The 26,074-nt window shown below is 49.9% G+C and overlaps 3 protein-coding genes across 4 annotated transcripts in view; 2 read left to right on the top strand and 1 right to left on the bottom strand.

Moving 5' to 3' along the window:
• Wdr91 (WD repeat domain 91) overlaps positions 1 to 5,815 on the top strand; it is a 35,107-nt gene extending 29,292 nt beyond the window's left edge. The window contains exon 15 of the mRNA XM_085683781.2: positions 3,640 to 5,815. Coding sequence (XP_085539907.2) covers positions 3,640 to 3,804 — 165 coding nt within the window. The 3' untranslated portion in view covers positions 3,805 to 5,815. The remainder of the gene's footprint in view (positions 1 to 3,639) is intronic.
• A 1,119-nt stretch (positions 5,816 to 6,934) lies between these two features.
• Cyren (cell cycle regulator of NHEJ) lies at positions 6,935 to 15,648 on the top strand. Of its 2 annotated transcripts, none has more exons than XM_087901677.1 (4): positions 6,935 to 7,093; positions 7,812 to 8,060; positions 9,007 to 9,082; positions 9,898 to 15,648. In XM_087901677.1, exons 2-4 carry the CDS (start codon positions 7,921 to 7,923, stop codon positions 10,171 to 10,173), a joined length of 492 nt encoding a protein of 163 aa, XP_087757803.1. In that variant the 5' UTR covers positions 6,935 to 7,093; positions 7,812 to 7,920; the 3' UTR covers positions 10,174 to 15,648. The 2 variants fall into 2 exon arrangements, with proteins under 2 accessions (XP_087757803.1, XP_087757804.1); XM_087901678.1 differs by having other exon boundaries at positions 6,948 to 7,030.
• Tmem140 (transmembrane protein 140) lies at positions 10,757 to 22,332 on the bottom strand. Its single transcript, XM_087901676.1, has 2 exons — positions 22,120 to 22,332; positions 10,757 to 12,153 (listed from the first exon to the last, which is right to left on the bottom strand). Exons 1-2 carry the CDS (start codon positions 22,329 to 22,331, stop codon positions 11,586 to 11,588), a joined length of 780 nt encoding a protein of 259 aa, XP_087757802.1. The 5' UTR covers position 22,332; the 3' UTR covers positions 10,757 to 11,585.
• Positions 22,333 to 26,074: the final 3,742 nt, after the last annotated feature.

Genomic DNA, 26,074 nt, shown 5'->3' with positions numbered 1-26,074 from the left:
GCTGAGTGTGGCTCTGTGTCCTGTGTCCTACATAGCTGAGTGTGACCCTGTGCCAGTGTCTGAAAAGATCCTGTCCTTTTCTTGTCTTATCCCTTGGGAGTAATACATACTAATCGAGATACTAAACAGGGCAAAGGCCTTGGGGGTGTGGGCAAGGAAATGCACCTCCTGGGTCCGAGCTAGGTAGATTGCTTTCATCGCTGATCTAGAATAGGTTATTTGATGGGAGGCCTGTGGATCCGTACACCAAAGTCCACATGTGAGGTAGAAATTTGAGGGTATCCTTTGTGAAGCTAGCATGCAAGTTATCCACAGGGTTTTGATTTATTTTTAGAGATTTATTTTGTCTTTATTTATGTGTGTGTTTGGGTGCTGTATGTATTTGTGCACGTGTGTGTGGTACCAAGAAGAAAGTGTCAGATCCTATGGAATTAGTTACAGGTGTCTGTGAACAACCCTGCACAGTTCTAGGAGCTGACTCAAGTCCTCAGCGGGAGCAAGTGCTCTTTGCCGCTGAGCCTCAGCCCCAGTTTTCTGCTTGGTTTGTTTGTATGTATGTATGTATGTGTGTGGGGGTACACGTATGGCACATTACGTGTGTGTCTGTGGAGGTCAGAGGTCAGAGGACAGCCTGTTGAAGTCAGTTCTCTTCTTCCATCATGTGATTCCTGGGGATCAAACTTGGGTCCTCAGTCTTGGCAGAAAGTGTCTTTACCCACAGCACCTTCTTGCTGGCTTGTCTTCCTTGTTTTGTTGTTGATTGTGTTTGTTTTCGAGACAGTGTTTCATTGTGTAGCCCTGAATATCCTGGAAACCTCTCTGTAGACCAGTTCTGATCTGGAACTTAGGCCTGCTTCTGCCTCCCGAGTGCTGGCATTAAAGGCATGCCCCCACAGCCAGGGGAGTCCTCATTGTTTTTATTTCTGTTTCTACATTAAAAAAAAAAACAAAAAATCCTCTCAAGTCAGAGCTGCTCAGCTTGAGGTGGGGTTTGGTACACTGGCGAAAGGGCTACAAGGCCTTTCTTTTTACTAGTGTTATCAGTGGGTGAGTGATGCGGACGGAGCCCAAGAGGATGTGTCTGGCGCTGAGTCCGCCTCCCGCCTTCAGACTCATCTGCGAGTGCCTCTCCACCAGTGGTATTCAGTCTGTGAGACGGAGGGGTCCTGAGCTGTCCTCTTGATGCCATTGGTCATCAGTTAACAGGTTGGGTTTTGAGCAGCAGTCGTGGGCCAGGCCTAGCACCTCTGCTGTGAAGTGGACCAAGGAGGTAGAAGATGCCGTCCGTGCTCCCCCGGGGCTCGTACACAGGTTAGGCAGCTCTGAAAGTAGCTAAGTCCTCAGCAGTTCCCAGAGGAGGTCCTGGGTGGGGACCAAGTTGTTGGGGATCAGCCTCCACAGAAATACCTCTTGCCAGGGTAGAGGTGTGGGGATTTAGGAAATATTAGTAAAGAATATGAAGACGCGAATTAAAATAATAAAACGGAGAAACATATAGGATAGTATTGGGAGGAATTCCAGTGAGCACTGAAAATTCACCCATGTTTAATTTCCAATTGCTTAAAATACCCGATAGGAATTTTTCCTAACGCAAGCTCTCTGCCGATCCAAAAATCCCTATCAAGCCAAATCACAACAAGCCAAATTAAAAAAAAAAAATCCAGGTTTAATGGGATTCCTGCACTCTCGGGTGACCCCGAGGGGAAACCAGGAGGCCGCTAATGCCACCACTGGGGGAAGGAAGAGACACCAGGAGGAAACTTCCCAGGGAAGCAGTTTAGACTGAGGCCGTGGTCAAGACTTGGCAGGCACAGTGATGGGGCCTCCAAAGATGGAGGCCAGAGACTGGGGCTTATAACCCCTGACCCCAAAAGGTAGGATTAAGACAAAAAACTACATTGACAAGATAGAAGGAAATGAACACCCCAATTGAAGGTCACGGGCTACATCCACAGTTAAACATTCTGTTGCTAGAACAAAACAAGCCATGCTCGCACCCTAGACCAAAACATTCTGTAGGCAAACCATTCCCTGGGTGGAATCCAAAGCTATCTTCTTAAGGGAACTGGGACTTAGTTGGATCCTTAGACTTTTGTTTGAGGTTGGAACAGATCTACTTCTCTATTCCTGGAGTAAAAGCGCAGGCAACTAGCCACACCTGTTGATAATAACCTTGAGAGGGCAGAACTCTCTGGTCCACACCTAGGTGGGGTCTTTGTTTGAGGTAGAAGCACAATAACCTTGAAGGAACTAGAGGTAAATTCCAACTCTCTGTCTGACCTTTGCTGACCATGGAAATAGGCTCACATTTTTGGGCATCCAAGTTCTCAGGAAGACCTAGAGGAAGGCTTCTGTCGGTGGAGTGGAAAGAGAAGGGTCTGGAGACAAGAAGAGGGCAGGCCTTGGGTCCAGAATGGGCAGAGGCCGGAGGGGGGGCATCGCTGTGCTCACACACCCCCTCAACTTACGTGATCTCTCATGTGAATCTCCTTCGAGACACCCTGAAACACTCCAGGTTACAAGCCTCTCTTCCCCTTCTAAGGTTTTCTTTAGCTGACTTCCGGGTGAGCCCTTCTTTGCTTTCCATGTGGACGAATGGTTGTGTGTGCATTTTGTTGTAAGTGGTGCAGCCTTTTGCCCCATCTGTTTGTGTCATGTACAGCCAGATTTGCTCTACAGTCAGAGGATGGATTGGCACACTCTGCTGTGTCATTTTTAAACTGTCATCAATGGTTCAGTTACTCAGGAAGTCTACTAAACTTCAGCTTCCTTCTCCCCCACCTCCCCAAGGTAGGTTTCTCTGTAGCTTTGGAGCCTGTCCTGGAACTAGCTCTTGTAGACCAGGCTGATCTCGAACTCACAGAGATCCGCCTGCCTCTGCCTCCTGAGTGCTGGGATTAAAAGCGTGTGCTACCACCGCCTGGCTCAATTTCCATTTTTGTGATCCATAAATAATTGAATTGATGACTTTTATAGTGATCTTCTCATGAAGGCTGACACTCTCTGCCACTCGCTCACAAGTATCATACAGAGTGGTGATACTAGCTCTCATCTTGTTTCAGGTCCCCAGAGCCTGTTAGCATCTGGCCCTTCCCATGTGTTCACATTCCTACTAGAGGATGCGTTGTTGGAGGGCCTCCTTGTTCACACATTCATCAAAGCCTTCCTGTGCCAGGCCCTATTCGGGGTGATGCAGCTGGCCATAGAGGCCCTGTCCTCCCAGACTTTGCATGCTCACCATGAGAAGGGCGTCTCAGATGAGTAAGTAGGTGCACAACGCAGAGCCAGCCCGCGGCTGCCAGGTGATGCTGTATCAGGCCAGCACTGTGGAAACAGACAGAAGAGGTGCAGGCGCCCTTGCCTGTAGCCAGGTCGAGGCAGCAGAGGAAATGCCCTCTTCTGAAGAGCATCTCAGGGACTTGATGTCCACATGAGGTGGGCTGACCAGTCAGGAAAGTGGAAGTATAAACAGGCATTCCAGAAAGGTGCGGTGTGGGCCGGGCCACATTCTCAGACTGGGGTGGCCACTCCAGGCTCGAGGTAGTTTCTGGACACTAAAAACGAATGGAAGTCTGTATGGTTTGCGTACATACGTGCATACGTCTGCTAATGTTCCCCTTCACTCCTGTCCTTCTGCAGCTGGGCAGTGACGAGAAAGTTCTAGAGAGCTGCTTGAGTCTGGGTGGCCACCGGGCCCCTGTGGTCACTGTGGACTGGAGCACCGCCATGGACTGTGGGACCTGCCTCACAGCCTCCATGGACGGCAAGATCAAGCTGACCACCCTCCTGGCCCATAAGCTCTGATGTCCTGCCTGCAGTGACCCGTCGGAAACAGAATTATCCCCGGTGGAAGAGAGGCGAGACAGAGAACAGACAGTGCTTCCTGCTAGGCCCTGTCAGGGCTGTGGATCGTCAGGGAAAGGCTGCGGCGGGGGCTCGGCCGCCCAGCTGCAGCTAATGGAGCAGGAGCCTACGGAGTGGAGCGGACTGTATGTGCTTTCTAGAGACTTGAACTGTGGCCGGAGCAGGATAAATGATGAGAAGGAGCCACGGTGGTGCGCGCCGTGTTCATGGTTCAAGAGGAATTGACAGTATTTTGTACATAATTACTTTTCTTTCTTTCTTTTTTTTTTTTTAGGAAAAAATGAGAGAGAGAGAGAGAGAGCGCGCGCCTTGGTTCTTGTACCTCAGTTCTTACCTGCCACCACTGCCATGTTGCTGGCAGAACCCCATTAGGTTCCCTGTGACTTTGCCAGAGTTGAGATGTAGCCCACAGTACCATGTTCTGGGCTCAAGCCAAGATCAGTGTGTGTATTACCTTTGGTTCAGAGGGTTCTCCAGACAACAGCAGGGCCTGAGTCTGGGCCCCTAGCTCCCCTTCTCCTCGGGGTCGTCTGGTCCCAGCACACTCATTTAATGGCTCCTCTCATTCTCCCAGCGTGAGGTCTCTGAGCTTGAATAATACCAACTGCCTGTACCTCCTGCCTGGCTTGGCTGAGCCTGGATCAGCCATCTCTGTATTTTGTTCCCTCATTTGGGAGGACCTTGCAGAGTGGGGAGGAACCAAAGCCCCCTCCATTGTCAGTTCTACATCCTACTGCTGAGGCCAGCCTCAAGAAGGAGCAACTATAGAATCAGTGAGCCTGGGCCTCTCACACTTAGCAGGGATGACCTTGTTACCTACCTAGGGAATGCCAATTCCGGGAACAGTGACTGTTTGGAACAGTCATTTGGTAACTTCTTTGGGCTCTAGGCTAGTTGTGGGCTGTGGGGCTGGGGTGGGGTAACTCCTAGGTGCCTACATTGGGAAAAACAGCAGCATACTGTGGCCTGGGCTTCCTTCTGGGACTGAAGGGAAAAGTAGAAAGTGATATAGGAAAAACCGGAGTAGTACTTTTCTATTTATTATTGGTGTGTCTTTGTGTGTGTGCGCGCAAACGCACGTGTGTGCACGCGTGCCGGGGGCATATGCCACAGCAGAGGTCAGAAAACAACTTGGTAGACTCAGTTCTCTCCATCCACCTTGATGTGGGTTTGGGGGAATCAAACTCAGGTGGCCAGGCTGCATAGCCACTGGCTACCTGCTGAGCTAGCTCCTGGTTATCTCCTTTGACTCATTTTCATACCGACATGAAAAGATTAGTTCTTTCCCTGCCATTTCTCCACAACTATCTCACCCAGATGCATGACCCTGGGTTTCATTTGAGTCAAGAGCCCCCATGGGCTTAACTTTTCCTCCCAAAGTTTTTTGGTCTTAACGATACATTTCTTTCTGACCAGAGCATTCCCCACAGCTTGCGGAAACAGTTTTAAGGCTCAGAGACAGAACACCCCAGAACCTGTCCCTCCTCCCCTGACCCTCCCAGGAAGAGCACTCATCCACATAGCATGTCGGAACATATCCTTTCCTTCAAAGAACCGTTTTGGAATCCTTGGGTGCCGTGGTAGTAAAAATCCCTCCTCTACTGTCTTGAATGAAGGTGTTTGCGTGAAGCACAACCATGAAGGCAGGCTACCCCGGACTGTGAGCCACTCTGCTGGGGGTGAGAACCTGTCCTGGTTCTGTGAAAAGCCTGGCAGGTGGAAATTTCTATTCCCCCCCACCCCCGTGTGCTCAGGGACCTATCTGCTCAGCCCCAAGCCCAGTCCCCTTGGTGTTCAAACGCCCAGGAACTCGGCCTGAGGTCTGGAAGTACAGTAATAAATACACGGTGGGCTGACTAAATGAAACTGACTGACATTTGTTACTATATCCAGTAACCACATACAGTTTTATCTGTCGTTTTAAAAATAATAAAAACCCACGTTGACTCCAGCACAAGCCAATCTAGCTTCATTCCTTATTCCTCCCTGCAGCGGGCTCTGTAGGCAGACACACAGGTTTCTGGTCTTAAGCCTTGTTTGCTAGGTGGCCATGGAGAAGTTTTAAGAAGTGTGCAGGCTTGGGGATAAGAACCAAAGGAAACATGCCCTCCCATCCAGCCAGTTAGACTTGGTCGCCTCACAGCCGGTAAGGTTGAGGACTCTTACAGTCAGTGAATGCCACTGTCCTCACAGCCAGGTACACTTTCTTTACACTTCCGGAAAGGCTGGAGTCTACCCGGCTCAAGTGCAGCTGGCTAAGCCGACCCTAGCTCTCTGGGGGATTGGAAGCCATTGGTTTATGCCACTAAGAGTTGGGACTTTAGATTTCCTGGCCCAGGCTGTTGGTTTAAGATTTAGGATTAGCATTCAAGAAGAGGCCGGTAAGGGCCCTATTGAAGACAGAGGCTCCACAGGGGAGCCGTGTGTGTACCCATCCGGAGATTGCAGTTCTAGGACCCGATAGGAACTGCTGTGTGATTCATCGACCTGCTGTAAATGGAATCTAGTTAGTCTTGATTTCTCCATTGGGGCAGACAGAATCCGATCTGGGCTTCGATTTACTTCAGCGTGCCAGGGAAGAACCTCCCCTGTGACGGCCTGCTCCGGTGTTTTCGGTAGACTCCAGGGGCTTCTCCCTTGAAAACTCCCGGGGAAACCTGGGCCTCTTGGTGGCGCCTCCGCCCTTCTGCAGAGGGCACCCTGGGCCGCCAACCTGAATGTTAAACATTAGTAAATGCAAGTTTGATTTCTCTCTCTGAACTGTCAGTCTCCTGGGTCGTGTTGAATTTGGGTTTCCTCTTGGGGATCCTCTGACAGGACCGTCAAAACCAGAAACCCCTTTCTACCCCTAGTTACTAACTGGTCACTGACTTTCTAATAGCCGACAACGGCTCATCCGCCACAGCCGCGGACAGAACTCCGGGCCTGTGGATGTGGCTTGCGGTCTGCAGGGGGCACCCGGGGCTCTCCGCGCCAGGCAGCGACCAGGTCGGGAGCGTGCGGGTCGGGAGCGCGCGGGGGCCGGAAGGGGCGGGCGGTGCGATGCTTGAGGGCGTCGCAGTTCTGAATCCCTCCCCGGAACCGGCCGAGAGGAGTGCTGAGCACACTGCCCTGCCACCCGCCTGCTCTGTCCTGTTCCCGGGTCCCTGCTCTGCGCCCTCTGCGGGTGAGAGGGAGCGGCGTGGCCAGCTCCCGGCTAGTGCAGCGAGGTCCCGCGTGTGCCTTCTGGGTGAGATTTTCCAGGCGCCCACCGGACCTCATCCCCTTGCGGTCGGCAGGAACTGGCTGTCCGCTCGGTGGTTGATGCCCAGCTTTCTGCGACTTTGTGCACGTTAACTGTTAACTACGTCTGTTTCTCGTCTGTGAAACGGACGCAATGATGCATGCACTGTCTGTCGCGTCTGATACATTTCTGTATACGGTCACTGCTGGTATTCCTCTTACCAACTCCTGTTCTGTGGCTGGACAGGCTAGGATGGTGCCCTGCTAGGTTTTTTTGTTTTGCTTTGTTTTTTATTTTTTGTTTGTTTTAATGAAGTTATAAACAGTAATTCTGGACGAGCCAAAATTATCAAACAGTATATGTTGTAGGGGCGCGGGAAGGAGGCACTGGCTAATGAACTCTGTGAATGATTGTTTGGGATGCAGAGGAAAGGGAGAACAGAGTTTCCTTCCTTCCTTCTTCCCTCCTTCCCTCCCTTCCTCGCTTCTATGGTGCAGAGATGACAGGAAAGCATTTCTTGTTGCCCCAGCTACCTGTGTGGGGCACAGAGCAATGGAGTGGTCATAGAATTTGTCCTACCTGCTGCTGTCCCTCCGTTTGACACACTGCAAATGACTTGACCTGGGCTTTGCTCCTCTAGCATGCCTTGCGCTGACCAGTAGTTGTTACTGGCTACTGATAGAACATTGACTTACTAGATCTACCCATTTGCTTCCCCTTGTAGGCATCAAAGATCGGCACCCATTGGGGACAAATAAACCCGGTGTGACAGGAGAACGTGACTCTTGTCCTGCCCCAGAGAAGCAAGTCACTGAGTGTGGAAAACTATAGCCATGGGAACCCCAAAATCTGAGAACAAAAAGAGGGTCCTTCCCTCGTGGATGACAGCCCCTGGGGATGAGCGGAGGGAGCTGTCAGCGAAGACACCCAAAAGGAGGAGGAGAGCGGCTGTGCAAGATGGAGCAGCAACAAGGTGGGCCAACCTGGTCAGGGGAGAGTGGGCAGGGCAGTGGGGTGGGTGGCATCCTTCTAGCAGAGTCTGAGGTCCTCAGCTGTCCCCTCACAGAAGCACCACCCGAGTCTCTGTGGTGGTGAGGTCCTGCCGCAGCCTAGCTGTTGGCACAGGTAGTGAGTTCTGTATACAAACCATGCCCCCAGGAGCCCCGTTGTCCAAAGTGCTAGTCTCTTCATTTGTGAGAAAATCCTAAGAAGGCAAGAGGGGTGGATGTGCACTCTAGTTGCCTCAGTGGTGCCTGCATTTCCTGGGGACAGGGCGTCAAGAAATAGAAGTTGTGGGTGTGAGTTAGGTGGATGCTGGTGATTGGGGAGGAGGGAGCTTTAGGTCGCCATTATCACGTGTCAATGGGGGGTAGCCCTGCCGGGCTCTCATCAATGGGGGGTAGCCCTGCTGGGCTCTCAGAAAGGACATTAGGCTTCCGGTGCTACGCTTGCTGGCTCTTCCCTGGCCGCCTGTTCCCTTTGTAGTTGCTGCAGCCTCACAAATTGGGCCCTGACCTGACGGGCCTGTATTTGCTGTGTCCATTGTTTGTTTGATTTAGAGACAGGGCCTATGTAGCCTTGACTAGCCTGGAATTAGCTCTGTAGACCAGGCTGGCCTTGAGCTCATAGAGATCGACCTGCCTCTGCCTCCCATGTGCTGGGATTAGTGTGTGCCACAATGTCCGGCTGGCTGTCCCCTGGGTGTTTGGGGGAGTGATCCTCGGAAGCCAGCCGTCATCCCATTCCCAGTTCCTTGTGAGGGAGTCCATGGAGGGTAGCCCTGCTCTCTGTCCCTGGGCCACCAGGATGAGGAAATTCTTCAGAGAAGCAGTATACCCTCCCCACAATGGAGGATGCTTCCGTTTCCTTCCTCCTTGTGAGCCCCTCTGTCCTCAGCTGTGGCTTTGTCTTTATTTCAGGGCCCCTGCCACGAAGACCGTGTACTGCATGAACGAAGCTGAAATGGTCGATGTGGCCCTGGGGATCCTGATTGAGGTAACGTCAGCCCCGTGCCCTCTAACTCCTGTGACTGGAGATGATTCATGGGTTGATTCTAGCCTAGGTCCTTGCTCCTGGTATCAGGGGTGCTCTTAGCCTCTTCCTCTTGCTCGCTTTTCTCAGCTGTGTCCTCTCAGCTACTTCCTCTGTGTGGCGTGTAGCATGCGGAATAAGACCAGCTTTGTGGGTGGTGTGCGGGCAACTGCTGGCACGTTCCTGAGGGGCACACGGGGGTGGGGGAGGAGCTCCTTACCAGCCCTCCTCTCAGCAGAAGGCCGTGGAAGTTTCCTGGCTTCTGGAAGGAGAGGCGGCCCTGCCGAGAAGTTGCAGGGTTCTCTCTCTCTTTTTTTTTATTCCCCGCGTGCTTCAGAACAGCGCATCATTTCTACAGTGCGCATGGTAACCTAGGGCTGCAGCGATCTGGGATATTGCTGTCCCCAAGCAACCGAAGCCGTGCCGCCTGCTGGCGGTGGAGTTCAGTTAGGCCCACAACAGGTGTTGTGGCAGGAACTCCTGGGATTCTTTTGCCTTGCCTTTCCATCCATGATTTTCAGATGGATCTTTTCCCTTCCACTCAGCTGTCCCTCATGCCTAGGCCTGCATCCTTCCCTAGTGCGTCCTGAGCTTGAGGTGCAGGGAGCAGTGGGGTGAAGCAGGGGTGAGTGCCCCTGCCGTAGGAGCCCTGCATGACTGGTCACGTGCTGTGCTGGCTTGGCAGTTGGCTCTGAGTGTGTCCGCGTCACTGTCGTACAGACTAGTGCGCCAGGGAAGCAACCTGTGGTGGTGAGCCTGTTCTGTCTTCTGCTCTGCAGGGCCAAAAACAGGAAACGCCCGCTCTGGAGACCGCTGATAGACTGCAGCTCTCCCCTCCCTACTCGGCATCTCCTCACACCAGTTCCTCCGGGAGCAGCAGCAGCGAGGAAGAAGGCAGCAGTGAGGAAGAGGGCTGCGGGAGCAGCTCGCCTGCTCTAGACCTGAGCCCTTCCCGGGGGCCAGAAGCCGCCGACTCGCCCTGTAGCAGCAGCCCACAGGAGGAAAAGGAGGAGGAAGATGCGTTAAAGTATGTCAGGGAGATATTTTTCAGTTGATGTGAACTGTTCACTGGACGCTCTGCTGAGTGCGGTGGGGTCTGTTGAGAACTCAGGATACTGCCTACCTCTGCCACCCTTGAAAACCAGGCCTTGCTCCCTGCTTCCAGTCCCAGGAGGCTTTCATTGGGGGGAGGGCTTTTCTGAATGGGGGGACATATTGCAGGATGCACAAATGCATCTCATTAGAGTCCCGTCCTGCACTGCCCTCTATCTCAGAGGGTCTGGCATCCCAGCCCTGGGTTTTATTCAGCAAAAATGAGGTCAGGGGCTCACTTGCTGGAAGCGAAGTTATAGCTGCTGAGAACGCCGGCCTTCCAGATGGGCAGCCAGAGCTCACCCTAAGGAGGAGGCCTGTGCACATCTCCGTCATGACATAGTCCAGCAACCGACTTCCCCCTCCATCCCAAAACCCTGGCGCTGCCCACTGGTCCCCACCAGACTAACGGCAGGGAGTTCTCCCAGACTGGGGAGCCAAACAGGCTCTCTCTACCACCTGTCCCCTCTCTGTCACCCAGGGACTCCACTGTGGGAGGTGGCGACAAGAGACACTGAGGACAAAAAAAAAAAAATCACACCAGAGTCCATGTTTCTTTGTATTCACGGTGACTTTGATGAGCACAGAATGAAGAACTCATAGGTTTTATGCTGTACAGACATTGAAAACTATATGATGATGCCCCAGTGCGTACTAAGGACCGCACTTCTGCCTTTCTGCAGGTAGGGGTGTGGTGTATGTTGGTGTGCAGTTATTCAGCCCAGGCTTTGGCACATCTCCTTTCCTGGGTCACAACCGTGGTTTGACAGCTGACTCCTGTCTGGCGTCAGGTCCAGGAGCCTGTTCAGGGGACCCCATGAAGTTAGCAAGGATTCTCTTGTGCCCTGTGTTTCCTAGCGGAGTCCCTTTGAGGTTGTCCCTGGACCTCTGGGGCCCGAGTTCTGGTGTGGGGCATCATGTTAGAGGAACCGAAGCTGGCCAACAGGGCTCGACGTTCAAGCGGTTTCTTCCGACCATCCCATTTGTCGCCGTAAACCTTCACCGAGTTCTTGTGGGACACTTTTGCCAGCTAGCTTGGAAATCTGGCCTCCGCCAGTCACGCTCCTACCTGCCTGAGCTGTTCCGATTGGCTGACGAAAGCATGGATCCGTGTGCTGATGAGCTGCGTGGTTTCCGAGTCCTCCGGAGAAAGGAAGGACACTAAGAGGCAGCAAGTACCCCGGCCATCCGTGCTGCCTCCGGGCTCCCTGACACTGCAGCCCTGCCGTTCGGTGGGTGGTTCCGTCTGTTTGAGATCAGCGTTAGCTATGAAACAAGGTGGTTGAGAAGACCCACCCAGCCACAGGTTCTCTGGCACCTCCTGGGTGCGCAGTCGGAATTGAACCCTTGCAATCCCATAAGCCTTTAGGCTGGACTAACAGCTCTCCCACTTGCTCTTGTCCTTCTTTTCCTGCGGAGGGAACATAATGGTAGCCATAAGCAGGAAGATGAGCAAGGCCTGGGCTAAGCACAGGGCCAGAAAGCCGGGCCCCAGCAAGGCGAGCCTGACCCACTTCCACACGTAGGAGAGGAAGAGGCTCAGTCCACTGGCCAGCAGGACGGAGGATGCCACCAGGAAGCCCACTGCCAGCTGCCGCTCTCCCTCATCGCCATTGCACTGGGCAAGGAGGAGAGGCAGAGGGACAAAGATCATGAGGACCAGGGCTCCGTACACACCCAGCCTGGCCAGGGCTAGGCCAACCCGAGGAATCCCCAGCGCTTCCAGCTCAGGAAAGTTGTAACACTGTAGGGAGCCAGTGTCCTCCTTCCACAGACAGAAGTTGTAGAAGCCGATTCTCAGGTTAGGCAAGTCGGCGAGGTTGCCAGCCTTCCAGAGGAGCGCGTAGAACATCAGAGAGAGGATCACAGCCACGAGGATCATGATGCCCACGAAGGGCAGGCAGTAGCTCCGCCACAGCCTGGAGATAGCCATTTCTTCCGCCCTGGAAAAGGTCACACCAATGAGTATCCAGCCCTTCCCTCAGCCCCTGGTGTTCAGAAGCTCCTGGTCTTTGTGCCCTCACCCAGACAGGAAGTCCCAGGTCACAGTCAGGTCCCACTCACAGACCCTCAGTGGACCTCTGGTGTGAGGTCTTTCCCAGGTCGCCGTGGAAACCTGAGCCAGAGCCCTGACGTCAAAGGCTTTATTGCAGCACAGATAATATAAACCGTCAGAAGCTCTGTGAGGGGGTGTCTCATCCTCATGGAGGTGAGTTGGGGTGCAGGCTTGATTTGAGTCTCGCTTCTCACCCTGCTGACAACCACTTGGGGAACTGGAAGGAAGGCATCCAACCGGGCTACATGCCAGTCAAATCAGTGCCCGTGTTCTGGGTGGGCGCTGGCTGGATGTGAGGCTGGGTGGAGGATCCGTGGCCTGTGTCTCCTGCCCAGTTTTAGGAACTGACTTGGGTAAAACAGGACCCCACCCCCCACCGCCATGAAGAAATCCTATCATTGCATTCCACTGGTTTTAAGACGTCTGTCTGTCCACTCCCCCATACAACAGTAATCTGTTTTGGAAAATTCTGGAAATATGTTTTAAAGCAAAAATTAAAATAATCATTTATCCTACCACTCCAGTAAAACCACTGTTCTTTTTCCACGACTGTATTCCCCATGTGACTGTGCTTTTTAAAAGCATACTGTTAAACACAGTGGTTTTCATCGCCTATTGTGGCCATTTTTCAGAGTGGTTGAAATAGTCTTCCAAGTGTGATTAATGGCTACATAATATTCCATTCATAGGTTGGGTGTGGAGGTGCACACCTTTAACCCCAGCACTCAGATGCAGAGGCAGGCGGATTTTTGAGTTTGAAGTCAGCCTGGTCTACTTAGTGAGTTTCAGGACGGCTGTGGCTGTGTAGAGAGACTCTGTCTCCTAAAAGAAAAATCCAACCAAACAAATGCAACAACACCACCCCCACCCCAAAAAAAACCCAAATTCAACTCCGAGCTGTTTGTCTCACTACCTTGCTGATCTTAATAAATATTGCTATACGGACCTACAGAAAACTTGCCAACGCCATCTCTTTAGGTGTGTATAAAAGCACTTATTTTGCCAGGTGGTGATGGTGCCCTTTAATCCCAGCACTCGAAAGGCAGAGTTCCAGGCCAACCTGGTCTACAGCGTCAGTTCCAGGACAACAAAGTCTACACGGAGAAACCCTGTCTCAAAAACTTAAAAAAAAAAGTGCCCATTTTCCTACACTCTCATTACTTAGAAAAATCTTTTCATTACCCTCTTATTCCAAAGAGATTTTTAAATTGCTTCTAAAATAGTCTGCACGCTGTGCCTTTCTCTATGTACATTTTCCACTAAGGAATAAGGCAAATATTTACACCGGGAATGCCTAGGAATGCAGGGCTGGGAACCCTGTGAGACACAAGCACCAAGGCCCAGATACCAAGTCCTGTGGGCCTACTCCAGAGAGCTGGGTGCAGCCCAGCATTGGTGGCTCTGGGGAAGGACCCACAGACCCTGTGGATCAGCTTCCTAGGGGACACCTTGGGGAATAGCTGCTCTCACACCATGCAGTGGGATCTCTGTATACCACGTTTGCTTTGCACACACTGTACAGTAGAATCTCTTTATACCACATTTGTTTTACAAAGGCAAAAAGGAATTAGGAGAAAAAGAACACTGCCTGAGTATGTCCAGTTCCTGGCTCTCATGGTGCCTGCCCCTCCAGAGAAGCCCAGCAGGGACCATCTCGGAAAGGCTGCTGTTCCTCAGGCTTTTGTCAGAGGCCCTGCAGGCTGGGGCCAGGGATGCCTTGTTTGAATTTCCTAGGAATTCTTGAAGAAGTGATGCTTGCATTAGAAGGTTTCTCAAGACCGTAAGAGGCAGCCTTAGTCCATACGTCACTGGGTTGGAAAGATGAAATAATTCATGTAGCCATCATGGTATGGAGAAATCCCCAACGTATTTTAAATGGCTTTGCTCATTTAGCAAATTTTTTGCAAAGTCTGTACGTGTGCCTTGAGAGGGGTTTTCAGGACACAGGGTGGATTTCTGGGTGTGGGACCCCTGTTTATCTAGTAATGCTGTAGGAAATAAGGCTTGCCCAGCCTGTAGTACCCAGAAACAATCGGGGACTGGAAGGCTCCTGTTTGAATCAAGCGTATTTAGGTTAAATACTACCCTTGAAGCTCTGCCAGACAGTGAACTTGGCTTCTTAGACTTAGAGGAGACTATGGCTATCTCAACACAGCTCCTGCCAGGTACCAGGAGCCTTTGTTTGTGGCTCATTTTCTCTCAACTGATCTTTTGGAGGTTCTGGTAGGTTACTGTTTCGTTTTTGCCCTGTTCTGAAACGAGTCTCTCTATGTAGCCCAAGTTGGCCTCAAACCCTGTAATCCTCCTGCCCCGGCTTCCGGAATGCTGTGATTATGGGCATGTGCCACCACATCCGACATTCCAAAGGCTTGTAATAGAGAGCAGAGCAGGAGAAACCTGGAGGGAAGGAACACAGGCACGTGGACACATCTGTCCTGACCTTCCTCTGCCCTGCCCTCATGGGCAGAGGTCAGTCCTAGCCCCTGTGCCTGGCACCTGAGGCGCTCTCTACCATCTGGCGTGGCTTAGAACTCGAATTTGACTGGGGCTCAAGTCCCTTTTTCCTCGGCACTTGCTTCTTTGTGGTCAAGCTTCTCTGCTTAGGCTGTGCCCATTTCCTCCAGCCCACCCTCAGCTGCTCTCCAACCCCTTTGGGCAGGCCAGACACTAGGCTGTGTACTAGACTACAGTGTTCCCGAGGAGCGGCCTTCATCTCTTTTACCCTGAGAAGGCTGGTAGGATTTTTTTTTCCTGAAAGAATGAATGAAAATGCCCTTAGGTTTACATCACGTGTTACGGCCACACTTGGGCAAGATGGCAGAGCATCCTGGGGTCCCTGTCTATGACTTTCATTTTAGCAGCCGTGTGGGGACGTTCATTCAGCTTCCTCTGGGAAGTGCAGAGGCTGGAACCAGCCCTGTTCTTCAGCTCTCCTGCCGCAGCACCTGTATTTTTGTTGGAAATCTGATGACGCTCTTCTCGTTGTCCCAGCCTGCCCTGCGCTATGGCAATCACGTTCTCCCCACGAAACGACCCCAATCCCCTGTAATAAGCCTGTGCTCCCTTCCTCTGAAGAGGCTCTAGACTAGCGGTTCTCAGCCTTCCTAATGATGCCACCCTATAACACAGTTCCTCATCTTGTGGTAACACCCTACCAGAAGATTATTTTCATTGCTACTTTATAACTATAATTTTACTACTGTTATGAATTGAAATATAAATATCTGTGTTTTCTGATAGTCTTAGGCGACCCCGTAGAAGGGTCATTTGCCCTGAAAGGGGCCGTGACCCACAGTTTGAGAAACTGCTGCTCCAGAGACTGCCATTTTTAGATAAACTTCTTCCTGTTTATAATAAAGTAATTCTTGTTGATTGCTGAAAACTATCAAAACATGTTAAAGTGTAGAGAAAGATTCAAAAGTCGTCGACAGTTTCTGGTGAAAGTGACCAGCAAGCATATCTCCTCTCATGCTCTGTGTTAGAGTCACATGGATCTACGTGTGCATTTCATGTATGATTACATGTTCATGTTTATATCCTGTGATTGCTTCCATTATCCTTAAGGGCTTCCTGGAGCTCTTATAGCTTATAGTCTTTGTAAATTATTCTCATAATTATCATATTAACCATATGAGTGATGCTGTGAATAGATTTCTAGTAGTTTATTTGTGCGTATGTGTATGTGCTGTGAATATATTTTATTACCATTAGTTAATAAAGAAGCTTCTTTGACCTATGACAGGGCAGAATAGAGCTAGGCAGAAAAACTAAACTGAATGCAGGGAGAAAGAAGACCAAGTCAGGCAGACATCATGTAGTTGCCAAAGGAGAAAGATGCCAGAACCTTACCGGTAGGCCACAGCCTCATGGTGATACATAGATGAATAGAAATGGGTTATGGGTTAATTTAAGATGTAAGAACTAGCTAGAAATATGCCTGAGTCATTGGCCAAACTGTTGTAATCAATATAGTTTTTGTATGATTATTCAGGTCTGGGCAGCTGGGAAATGAACGCAGTCTCCATTTACATGTGTGTATACGTGTGTGTGCCACAGCACATGTGTGGAGGTTAGAGGGCAGCTGGCAGGCATCAGTACTCTCCCTCTGCCATGTGGGTTTGGAGAATGGAACCCAGGTTGCCAGCCTTGGCAGTGATCTCTACTCACTGAACCTTCTCCAGCTTAACTTAATTCCACTGTATTTTAGAGAAGAGGTCACTACATTGCCCAGGCCGGTCTTGAGCGCCTGGGTAAAAGTGTCCCTAGTAACTGGGGCTCCAGGCATGAGCCGCTTGCTGACGAATGCGTCTCTTACCCCATCCTCTCAAATGCTGCATATTCTTGAGCCATCTAATCTTGGATATCGATGAGTCACTGTTACTCAGCGCTCCCTTCAGAGACAGTGAGGTTCAGCCTTTTCCAGTATTTACTGACCATCTGCGTCTCTTCTGTGGCCTTCTCTCGCTCTTTGTAAACAAGGCCTTGGGTTTGATCCCAACACTGCCCCAAAGAAACTGTTCGGGTTTTGGTTTTCCTGCATGTGCGTTATGCAGGCAAAGGCTGCCAGGCCTTTTGCCACTGGGCCACAGTAAAGCAGAGAGCTCTCAGACCGCTGAAGAGAATTTTAACAATCCTCTGGTGGCCTGAAGGTTGGTGACAGGGTCTCTCCAGCCTTGGGAACCTGCATGCCCGGTAACAAGAAGCAGAGAGCTTCCCCCCTGCAATACCTGTGTCCCTAACACCGTCCCCATGAACTTGGCCTTCTCTCTCTAGGCTAGTCTCACAGGACAACCCTATGCTATTTTTCTCTTTACATCAGATCACCCACTACCAGTGAAATTTCATTCCATTCGTTTCGTAAGTCTTTACAGGGTGCAGAGAGGAATGACGTTTGCGCACAGAAGGTCCCCACGGGCAGTGTTCCCTCTCCAGGAGGGTGCTGCCTAGGTGGCTAACATCCGATTTCTTCACCTATCCTCTGCCTGGCAGGTATCCATGTGCCCCGAGGAAGCTCCCAGGCAGGCGGGAAGGACAGCTGCCACCCAGGAGCTCTCTTTTCCTGCGCAACATTCAAAACACTTCAGTAGCTGAGCAGTGGTGGCAGCACACGCCTTTAATCGCCTTTAATCCCAGCGCCCGGGAGGCAGAGATAGGCGGAGCTCTATGAGTCTGACAGCCTGGTCTACAGAGCCAGTTCCAGGACAGCCAGGGCTACAAAGAAACCCTGTCGCCCAAAAACCAACCAAACAACCAAACAACAATCCAAACAACCACAAATAAACTTTGGCCTTCTTTCTGCCTCCTGAGCAGTGAGACCCCTCCAGATGTCACTCCACCCCCATCTTTCAGACTCCCCGCCGGCTGTCCTCTCCCTTCATCACCACAGTGGTTCCTGGAAACCTCAGACAAGCTCAGGACTCTGTCGTCATCGGCCCCTCCCCTCCAGAGCTCTGCTCAAACGTCTGCCTGTGTGAGGGGCGCTGTGGAAACCGCAACAGCCTCTCCTCCCGTGAGCCCGGCCTGGCGGTCTCACCCCTGCTCATCAGCATGCGTCACGTCTGCCATAAAACGCTTCACTTACCCCGCCCTCCAGCAGAATGGAACTCTAGGGGAACAAGGGCTTCGTCTTTCTGTTTGTTTGCTTTGTTTTGTGTGTTCCTGTATGTGTGTGTGTGTGTGTATGGTGGATGGTGTCTTCATGTGTGGAGGACTGAGAACAGCCTTGGGTGTGCTATTCTAGGTTGGCTGAGCAGTGAACTCCAGGGAGCCACCTGTCTCTGCCAAGTGCTGGGATTACAAACACAGGCCGCCGTGAACTCCAGGGAGCCACCTGTCTCTGCCAAGTGCTGGGATTACAAACACAGGCCGCCGCCCACAGCTTCTTATGTGGATGCTGAGTATGTGACTCAGGGCCTCACGCCTGCACGGCAAGCACTTTGCCATCTCCTTACCCATATTCGGGTTTTTGTTGTTGTTTGTTTCTTGTTTTTTTAAGACAGGTTCTCTCTGTGACTTTGGAGCCTGTCCTGGAACTAGCTCTTGTAGACCAGGCTGGCCTTGAACTCACAGAGATCCACCTGCCTCTGCCTCCCGAGTGCTGTGATTAAAAGCATCTATCTATCTATCTATCTATCTATCTATCTATCTATCTATCTATCTATCTATCTTACATCCACCCAGTCTCTCTACCTACCTATCCTATCTATTTACATATCATCTATATAGTTTTCTTTCTGCTCTGTCCTCAGCACCCAAGGCTGCTCCTGGCATCTAGAACACATTCTAGAAAACACTCTCTGACGACAGAAGTGTTTGGATGTCAGCAGCGGCACATGTGATTTCTCATAAGCCTCTTCCTCTTTCATTTTTTCAACTGAGCACTGTCCTCTGGTTCAGTTAAAAACAGCCAGGGTTCAAATTTCTCTCCTGAAACTATTTTCTGGTTCCACACTGGGCTTTGGGAGGTGAAAATGAGTTGGTATTCTCATGAATGGAGCAGTACCTGGCACATGCTTAGGTGCATGTGCGTGTGTGTGTGTGTGTGCGCGCACGTGTGTGTACTTCGATCAGTGGTCTGGAGCGAGAAAAGGAAACTGAGGTAAGAGTGAGGGAGAGGCAGAGGGTGGGGTACACAGTGAGTGAAGTCAGAACAATAGACTCTGACGAGGTCAGGGAGAACAAGGCTGCCCATTTCCTCGTCAGAGGAGGCCGCTGGCCTGGACAAACATGTTTAAGATTAGTGTTTGTGGCTGAGGTGTGGCCCTCACAGGAATAGGAAGGAAGGAGAATGGGAAGTGGGTTGTGTTTCCTTTGGCAGATATATGAGCCCATGTCTCAATTTTTCAAAAGCGGGCTAGGGCAGTGCTATTGCTTGAGTTTGTTTAGTGGCATAAGTGGCCTCTGCGGAATGCTGAGAGGTTTGGCTTCATGTAGGACTACACGGGGGGGGGGGGGGGGGGGCTATGACAAAAGCCAGAAGCGTGGTCTGGGCTAAGACATGGACCACGAGCCATGGAAGGAGCTGTCTAAATGGCTCCTTTAATATTGTTATTCGTCCCACTGGTCTGTTGCTTATTAGTATAGGATGTAATCCAGCATGGAACAAAGTCTACAGAGGCTTTGGAGGTAGAGAAGCATCGCTAGATGAGCAGCCGTATCCACCACTTCGCCTTGGCAGGCCTCTGGCCAGATATGGTGACTGCTGACCCATGGTCTGAGGACTAGGCTTTCCAGGACCTGGCTCCGATTCTTGAGCTCTGCCAACTCTTCCCTGCAATTCTGAGATGGGCCACCCCTTCCCCAGGCTAGGATTTCATCTCTTGACCTCACTAATGACACATTGGAGCCAGGGGCCCTGAAGAATCAAAGGCACGCTGGACAAACAAAATGGGCCACCCTTCCCCAACTAAGCCAGTGCTCTACTTGCGAGACATACACCGCTCAGATTTTTAAGGAGGTATTTTGAAAAGCTTTGGGAAAGAAATCAGCAAAGTGAGGAGGAGAAGCCAGCAGGAACAGGCAATGGTGCCATGTCCCGCGCTACTGTCTCGCCAGCAAGAACGACGCGGGGGACTTAGGATCCTTCTGCAGCAAAGCTTTAATGCGTCTTGAGAGGGAGAGCATAAGCTTACGTGGCGGAGACCCAGAATGAGGGGAACCCAGCCCTTATAAAGGAAACAGTCCTCGCTTCTGACGTGTCACTCTTGGATTGGTCTGCTGCCCATTATCCCAGATGATGCCTCGGAAGTAGGCAGGGACACAGCAGTAGAGAGTTACCAAACACCAAGCACGTGCACTGGGATTAAAGGCGTGTGCTACGACACCTTGAACTCACAGAGATCTGCCCGTCTCTGCCTCCCAGGCATTGGGACCAAAGGCGTGTACTACCACACCTTGAGGTCACAGAGGTCAATCTGCCTCTGCCTCCCAGGCATCAGGACTAAAGGCGTGTACCACCACACCTTGAGGTCACAGAGGTCAATCTCTACCTTTGTCCCTTGAAGCAATGGAGAATGTGGTTGCGGCCCTCCACAGTGCCATACCAGAGGGGCGGAAAGAGCTGCATTAGAGACATTAGGTTTGAGGGCCCGAGAGAACCTTCCATTAACTAGCTAATGCTAAGGTGGTTGATTGTTAGCAAGCCCAAAAAAGAAAATGAAAAACCCCCAAACTATTTTAGGACATCATCTCATGCTGTATGCCAAAATAAACTCCACATGGATTCAAGAATGAACCAACATCAAATGGAATCTAGAAACAATAACCTTTGACTTGTGAATGAGGAAGCACATTCTGAACTGAAAAACAAAACTACAAGGAAAGCACAGATTAGCTATTTAAAAATGGAGATTTCTGCACACTAGTAATAAAAGCAATACAAAATTAAACAGTGAGCATGAAAAATATCTACAATAAATGAGGTAATTTCTAGACCTAATGCAGGGAAATGTTCATGCAAACATTAAAAAAAATACTGCACAGCATGAAAATCAATGAGAGAATACAAATAATTCACAAAAGAATGTAGCTAACATGAAACAAATCTCTTTCCCAATTCTTCCAAGGAATGCCCAGTAACAACCTGTGTCTTGGTAAAAACTATAGGTGACACCCTCCCTCAGTGACATTCCAAAAGGCCAGACTGACTTTCTAATGCAGAGACTATGAATTTAAAGCTTGCATGTATTTTGATCTAATAACCAACCCACTTTTTATAACCTTATCCCAAGACAGCATCCGGAAGGTAACTCCTGATTTATACACAGGGTGGAGTCTCACAATAGTGGGTTAAAGCAGCTCGACCTCTCAGCCTTAGAAGTCAGTGAAGGCCCATGGGGATGATAAAGCAGCAGGCAGCTTCTAGGGAGGCCAGTACCACAGCCCATGGAGTGGTAAGACATCTATAGAAAGATGCGCAGGAGAGAGGGACTAAGGAATTAACGTCCCAATGCTAGCTAACTATTGTATTTCGGGGTGAAGGCTACAGTAAAATAGTCCCCAAATTATGGGCTGTTTGTGGAAAAGTAAAATCTATAAAAACAAGCTGCCATAGTAATTCGATAATGTGGGAATCAAACTAAGAAGCTTAGAAAAAGGTATGTGGGAAACCATTTTCCAGCAACCAAGTCTCAGACCTGAGGTTAGGGAACCCCGGTAGAGGATGACGACACTGGAAATGCGCTCAGTTGTCTTGAAGAAAAGAAAGATTTTCCCTGTTTTCTCTTCTCTCCTTATTGAACAACTCCTTTGATTTTACAGACTAAAGAAGTGTAATGGAAAGTATTAATCAGCCCAAATTAAAAACAAAACAAAACCCCCCAAAACCCTCAAGATCTGTTCCAAGGGACACCCCACCCCACCCCCACCCCAGGAGTTTGCTTTGGGGGTTGAAAAACAGTGTGTATCAACACAGGGTCTTAAAGTCTCTTAGATCCTATACTTCTCTTTTAGCCAAGATCACAGACCTTTCCTTGGTATTGTCTGAAGTCTTGGTGTCAGTTTTGCTACTGCTGTAGTGACCTGGTTTTGTTTGTCTGCCTATTTCTGGAGAACAGTGTGTCCCGAGGCCACAGATGTTTACTGGTACAGGCTGTGTAAAGCCCCGGCTGCACGCACTTAGCCTGTGTGTTTCTAACCATTTACCAGTGTTACCTTCGTCGTCTTTGAGGCAGAGATACACAGTGATGCTTGCTCAAGAGCACGGGGTAACACAGAGGTAAAAAGTCACACACCAGGGAGAGAGGAGGCCACAGACACTAAGCAAGCCTTTCCCAATTGTGCCTTGTTAGACTGTAACAAGAATGCGAGCAGCAAACACCTCTGTCTCCGCTGAGGAGTCATGGGAACTACTTACGAAAACCAAGGCCAGAGCCCACGGACACTCATCAAAAGGTGACACAGGAAATCGGCTTCGGGGAGTGGAGTCTCTCCTGGGCTGCTTTCTAATGTCAGGCTCCGGGCACTGGGGCAGAGGAGAAAAGCTGCAAGCGGACTCAGAGCTAGTGTCTCCGGTCTGCTGCCTTCGCAGCGGTGTCCAAGTAAACAACTCTCTGAACTTTGGTACATTTGTGCTGACTGATGTCACTATCAGCTGATTTCACTTTCGGTTTTTAACTTGCCAGTGTCTTATGACTTTTCAGAAATGAAGAGCATAATAAACAACTTCTCGGGGCTCACCGGAACACGTGACCCACCCCGGCGCACGCAAACCACCTGCTCAGTGAGCCAGGTGAGGGTCCTGATCGGACCTCACTGTGACTTCCCACAGGAAAGTAGACGCCAGCTTCCCGAGCTCCAGGGGGTGCAACCCAGATAAACCCGACCTAGAATCTTTCTAGGGAGGGACCTCCCAACCAGCACAGCAGGTGGAACCTGGGTGGGTCCCCGCTACTCATTCATTCAGAAAGCAGCTATGCCATGCCACCCGCCTCCCGCCTTGACTGTTTTTCTGAATTGGAAATGTTGTCATTAGCAAAGTAATGCTCAACAGTTATGGAGCAACAGGAACGGTGCAATCCCATTTCAAAGTAAAAGAGAAAGAAGGCGGTTTGTTTTAAAATCGCAGGGAGGGATGCTCAGCCCGAGTTTACAAACTGCCTTCTTTGCTGACATGATCGCTGGAACTTTGGAACTGGGTAAGCTTGGGAAAGACAGTAGGTAGACAGCTCCCCAATAATGCTAAACTCTCGAGGTTCTCTTCCTTTCTCCATGACACAATATACCCAATTGAGGTCTTACTTCATCGTAGGGATCCCCTTTCTGTAACATGAAGGACCAGCTTGTTGGGGTTTCTGTCCTGCCCAGTACCCCAAAGCCGGGCAAGCCCAAAGAGAAATTACACACAGGACTCCATAAGGTTATAAACTGATTGGCCCATTAGGTCAGGCTTCTTGTTAACTCTTATAACTTATATTAACCCATTATTCTCATCTATGTTAGCCATAATGGCTCCGTACCTTTCTCAGCTGGGCAAGTTACACGCTGCCTCTTCGGTGGTCTGCGCAGGAGTGGCTGAGGAACCTCTCTCCTCCCTAGCCTTATCCTATTCTCATTACTCCGCCTCTACTTCCTGTCTGGTTGACCCGCCTATACTTCCTGCCTGACCAATCAGCGTTTTATTAAAATACATGATTGACAGAATACAGATAATTCTCCCGCACCATTTCCCTCTTTTTTTTTTAAACAAAGGAAAATACCCATAGTCCATTTGTTGGGAATGTGGGCGTAGTATTTCAGGCTATTTCTGCTGATTGGGGGTGCTGATAATCTTATGGGGACCTAAAGAAAATTTAGAGTTATAATCAAGTCCTGACTGAAGTATCCTGTGAGTCTTGATCATCTCAGGCAGCAGTCTTGAACCTGTTCTGGATGAAGAACTCAGACATCTGGGCCATCTATTCCTGTCGGAGATTTTTCAGGTGGCCTCCCTTGGTCAAAGGTGATTTTTCTTAACTCTGAATAAATCCAGAGCCTCTTGTTTTCTGTGGAAACAAAAGCAGAATCTCTTCTCCAAAGTAGCATACCTTTTGACTTCAATTTTGAAGCCAAGGTATTTTCAAAATACCTATCTTGGGTTAGTTCAGCAGCATTTACAAACAAAAGTCTTTTAGCAGCTGTTGCTCCTTCCTCAGCATTCAAACAATTCAAAGAGAGCATAATGGCATACAGTATCAAGATTCTCTGGGTATTTTCCATCTTTATGCAGCTTTATTTCAACCTCTATTTCTTTTATTTTTGCTTTTAACTTTTTGAGACAAGTTCTCTGTATATCTTTGTCCTGGAATAACACTGTAGACCAGGCTGTCCTTGAACTCACAGAGATCCTCCTGTCTCTGCCTCCCCAGTGCTGGGATTAAAGGTATATGCTACCACACCTTAAACTCACAGAGATCTGTCTCTGCCTCCCAGGCATTGGGATTAAAGGTGTGTACTACCACACCCTATTTCTCCCTTTCTTTCTTTTTTATTTTTAATGACTTTAACCTTTAGCCTGCATATATTTTTAATACACTGTAAGCCATTTAGAGGTTTTCTTCCTCTTTGAATCTCTCTTTACTGTATCTCTCTTTTTCTGACTACATGAGCCTTTAATTTACTAAGCAATATGGAGAGCCGTGGCTTTGACGGCTAGATCCATCCCATTTCTTAGCTTTCCAGCCCCCTGGCTGAGATACCAGCCAGAGCTATGTTCACTGCCACAACTCTATGGCATTTCAAGGTCCTTGCTAGCAAGCAAGCTGCAGCATTCTGCTCACAGACCACACTCAGTCGGACTGCCTACCTGAAAGAGTCAGAGATTGCCCTGGCAGGACAGACCAGAAAGCCGGCATTTTAAAACAGCGCAGCTTTTTTCCTGCCACTGCTGAAAACCCGAAAAGCATGCATTCAGCTTTTCATCAACACCGTTTAAGTGCTTCGTGGCAGGACCTCTTAAAAGAGCTGCAAGGTTTTGCAGCTAAAGCTGAGTCAGGAAGCCTCTCTTAGATGAGAGTGCTTGCTTGCCTCTAGCAAGCAGAGCAGACCCGAGAAATTGCTGCTACCAAGAAGACATGCTTTACTCTATTCTTTCCCAAGCTTTCTCAAGCTTTCTGTGGATTCAGTTATCCACATCTGGGCGCCATATGTAACATGAAGGGCCGGCTTGTTGGGGCGCCACCTTTCCTCTGTGCTAGCTTAGATTCCTTATTTTTCTGGACCCAAAGCTTTTCTCTTCCTCGGTTTATTCACTTTTATTAGAATTCTTCTCCGGTGATTTCTTGAGAAATGAGGGACACCAAAAGTATTTGTTTTTTTTAAGTTCGCCAAACTGATATCTTTATTTTATTCTTAAAATTGTTCAAAGTTGGACAGAGCATAGCATTTTAAAACTAATTTTCCTCCAGTGTCGAGACTGTATTCCATGCTCCCTTTCCTGGTATTGTTGGGAAGGTCAAAGCTGGCCTCCTTCCCATTGTTGTCCTGTGAGCTGTTTGCGTTTAAAAGAAAGGGCCATTTTAGTGAGGTCTGGGGAAGAAAAAATTAAATGTGCAACCATTTTCAACTGGAAGTCTAGGTCCATCCTGCCCCTGCAGTGTTTCTTTCCTTCTTCTGCTTGTGAGGCAGGGTCCCACCATGTAGCTCAGGCTGGCCTCCAACTCTCAGAACTCCTCCTGCCTTTGCTCCCCAAGAGCTGGGATTACAGACCACGTCTGACTCCTTCTCTTTCTCCCTGTTTTCATTCCAACAGGGCTAGCTTGCTTGGCCACTCAGGGGTTCTGATGATCTACCCCATCCATGGCTGAGCAGACTGCTTTTAAAAAGCAGCTGACCTCTTGCTGCCAAAGCCTCCGTTGTGTAGGCATCACTTTTGCCCTTGAACTTCCCCACACTCTGCTAAACAAGATTACTTGGGGGAGAGTTTCCAAGCTGGTTGCTCTTAGGTATGACACCGAATATCTGAGCTATTTCTGTGGAACGGCATGGCTGTTCTTAGGGTAGGCTGGTGAGGCAGTAGTGTGTCTTTTGAGCTTGACAGCTCCCACAGGGAACTTTGACCTTCTGACGAAGCTGGGTCAAGGTGACTGGCTCCAGGATGTCTAGCCAGCCAAGGCTGGGGAAGAGCCTTTGTACTATGGTTGGGTGCAAAGGAATGTCTCTAACCTGGTTGCACCTGCTTGCCTCTGCAACTTGGAAAGGCTGTACTGTGGCATACACCCTTGCTATTAATATGAGGACCCTAACTTTTCTGGAAGGCACATCTTTTCATTTGTTTATTGTGTGGGCACGCTTGTGCACACAGACAGACAGACAAGACACACACACACACACAC

This window comes from Myodes glareolus, chromosome 25, assembly GCF_982192425.1.
Source record: "Myodes glareolus chromosome 25, mMyoGla1.1, whole genome shotgun sequence".
NCBI lineage: Eukaryota > Metazoa > Chordata > Mammalia > Rodentia > Cricetidae > Myodes > Myodes glareolus.
The sequence above is the reverse complement of the archived record's forward strand: the minus strand, read 5'-3'. Positions and strand labels throughout refer to the sequence as shown.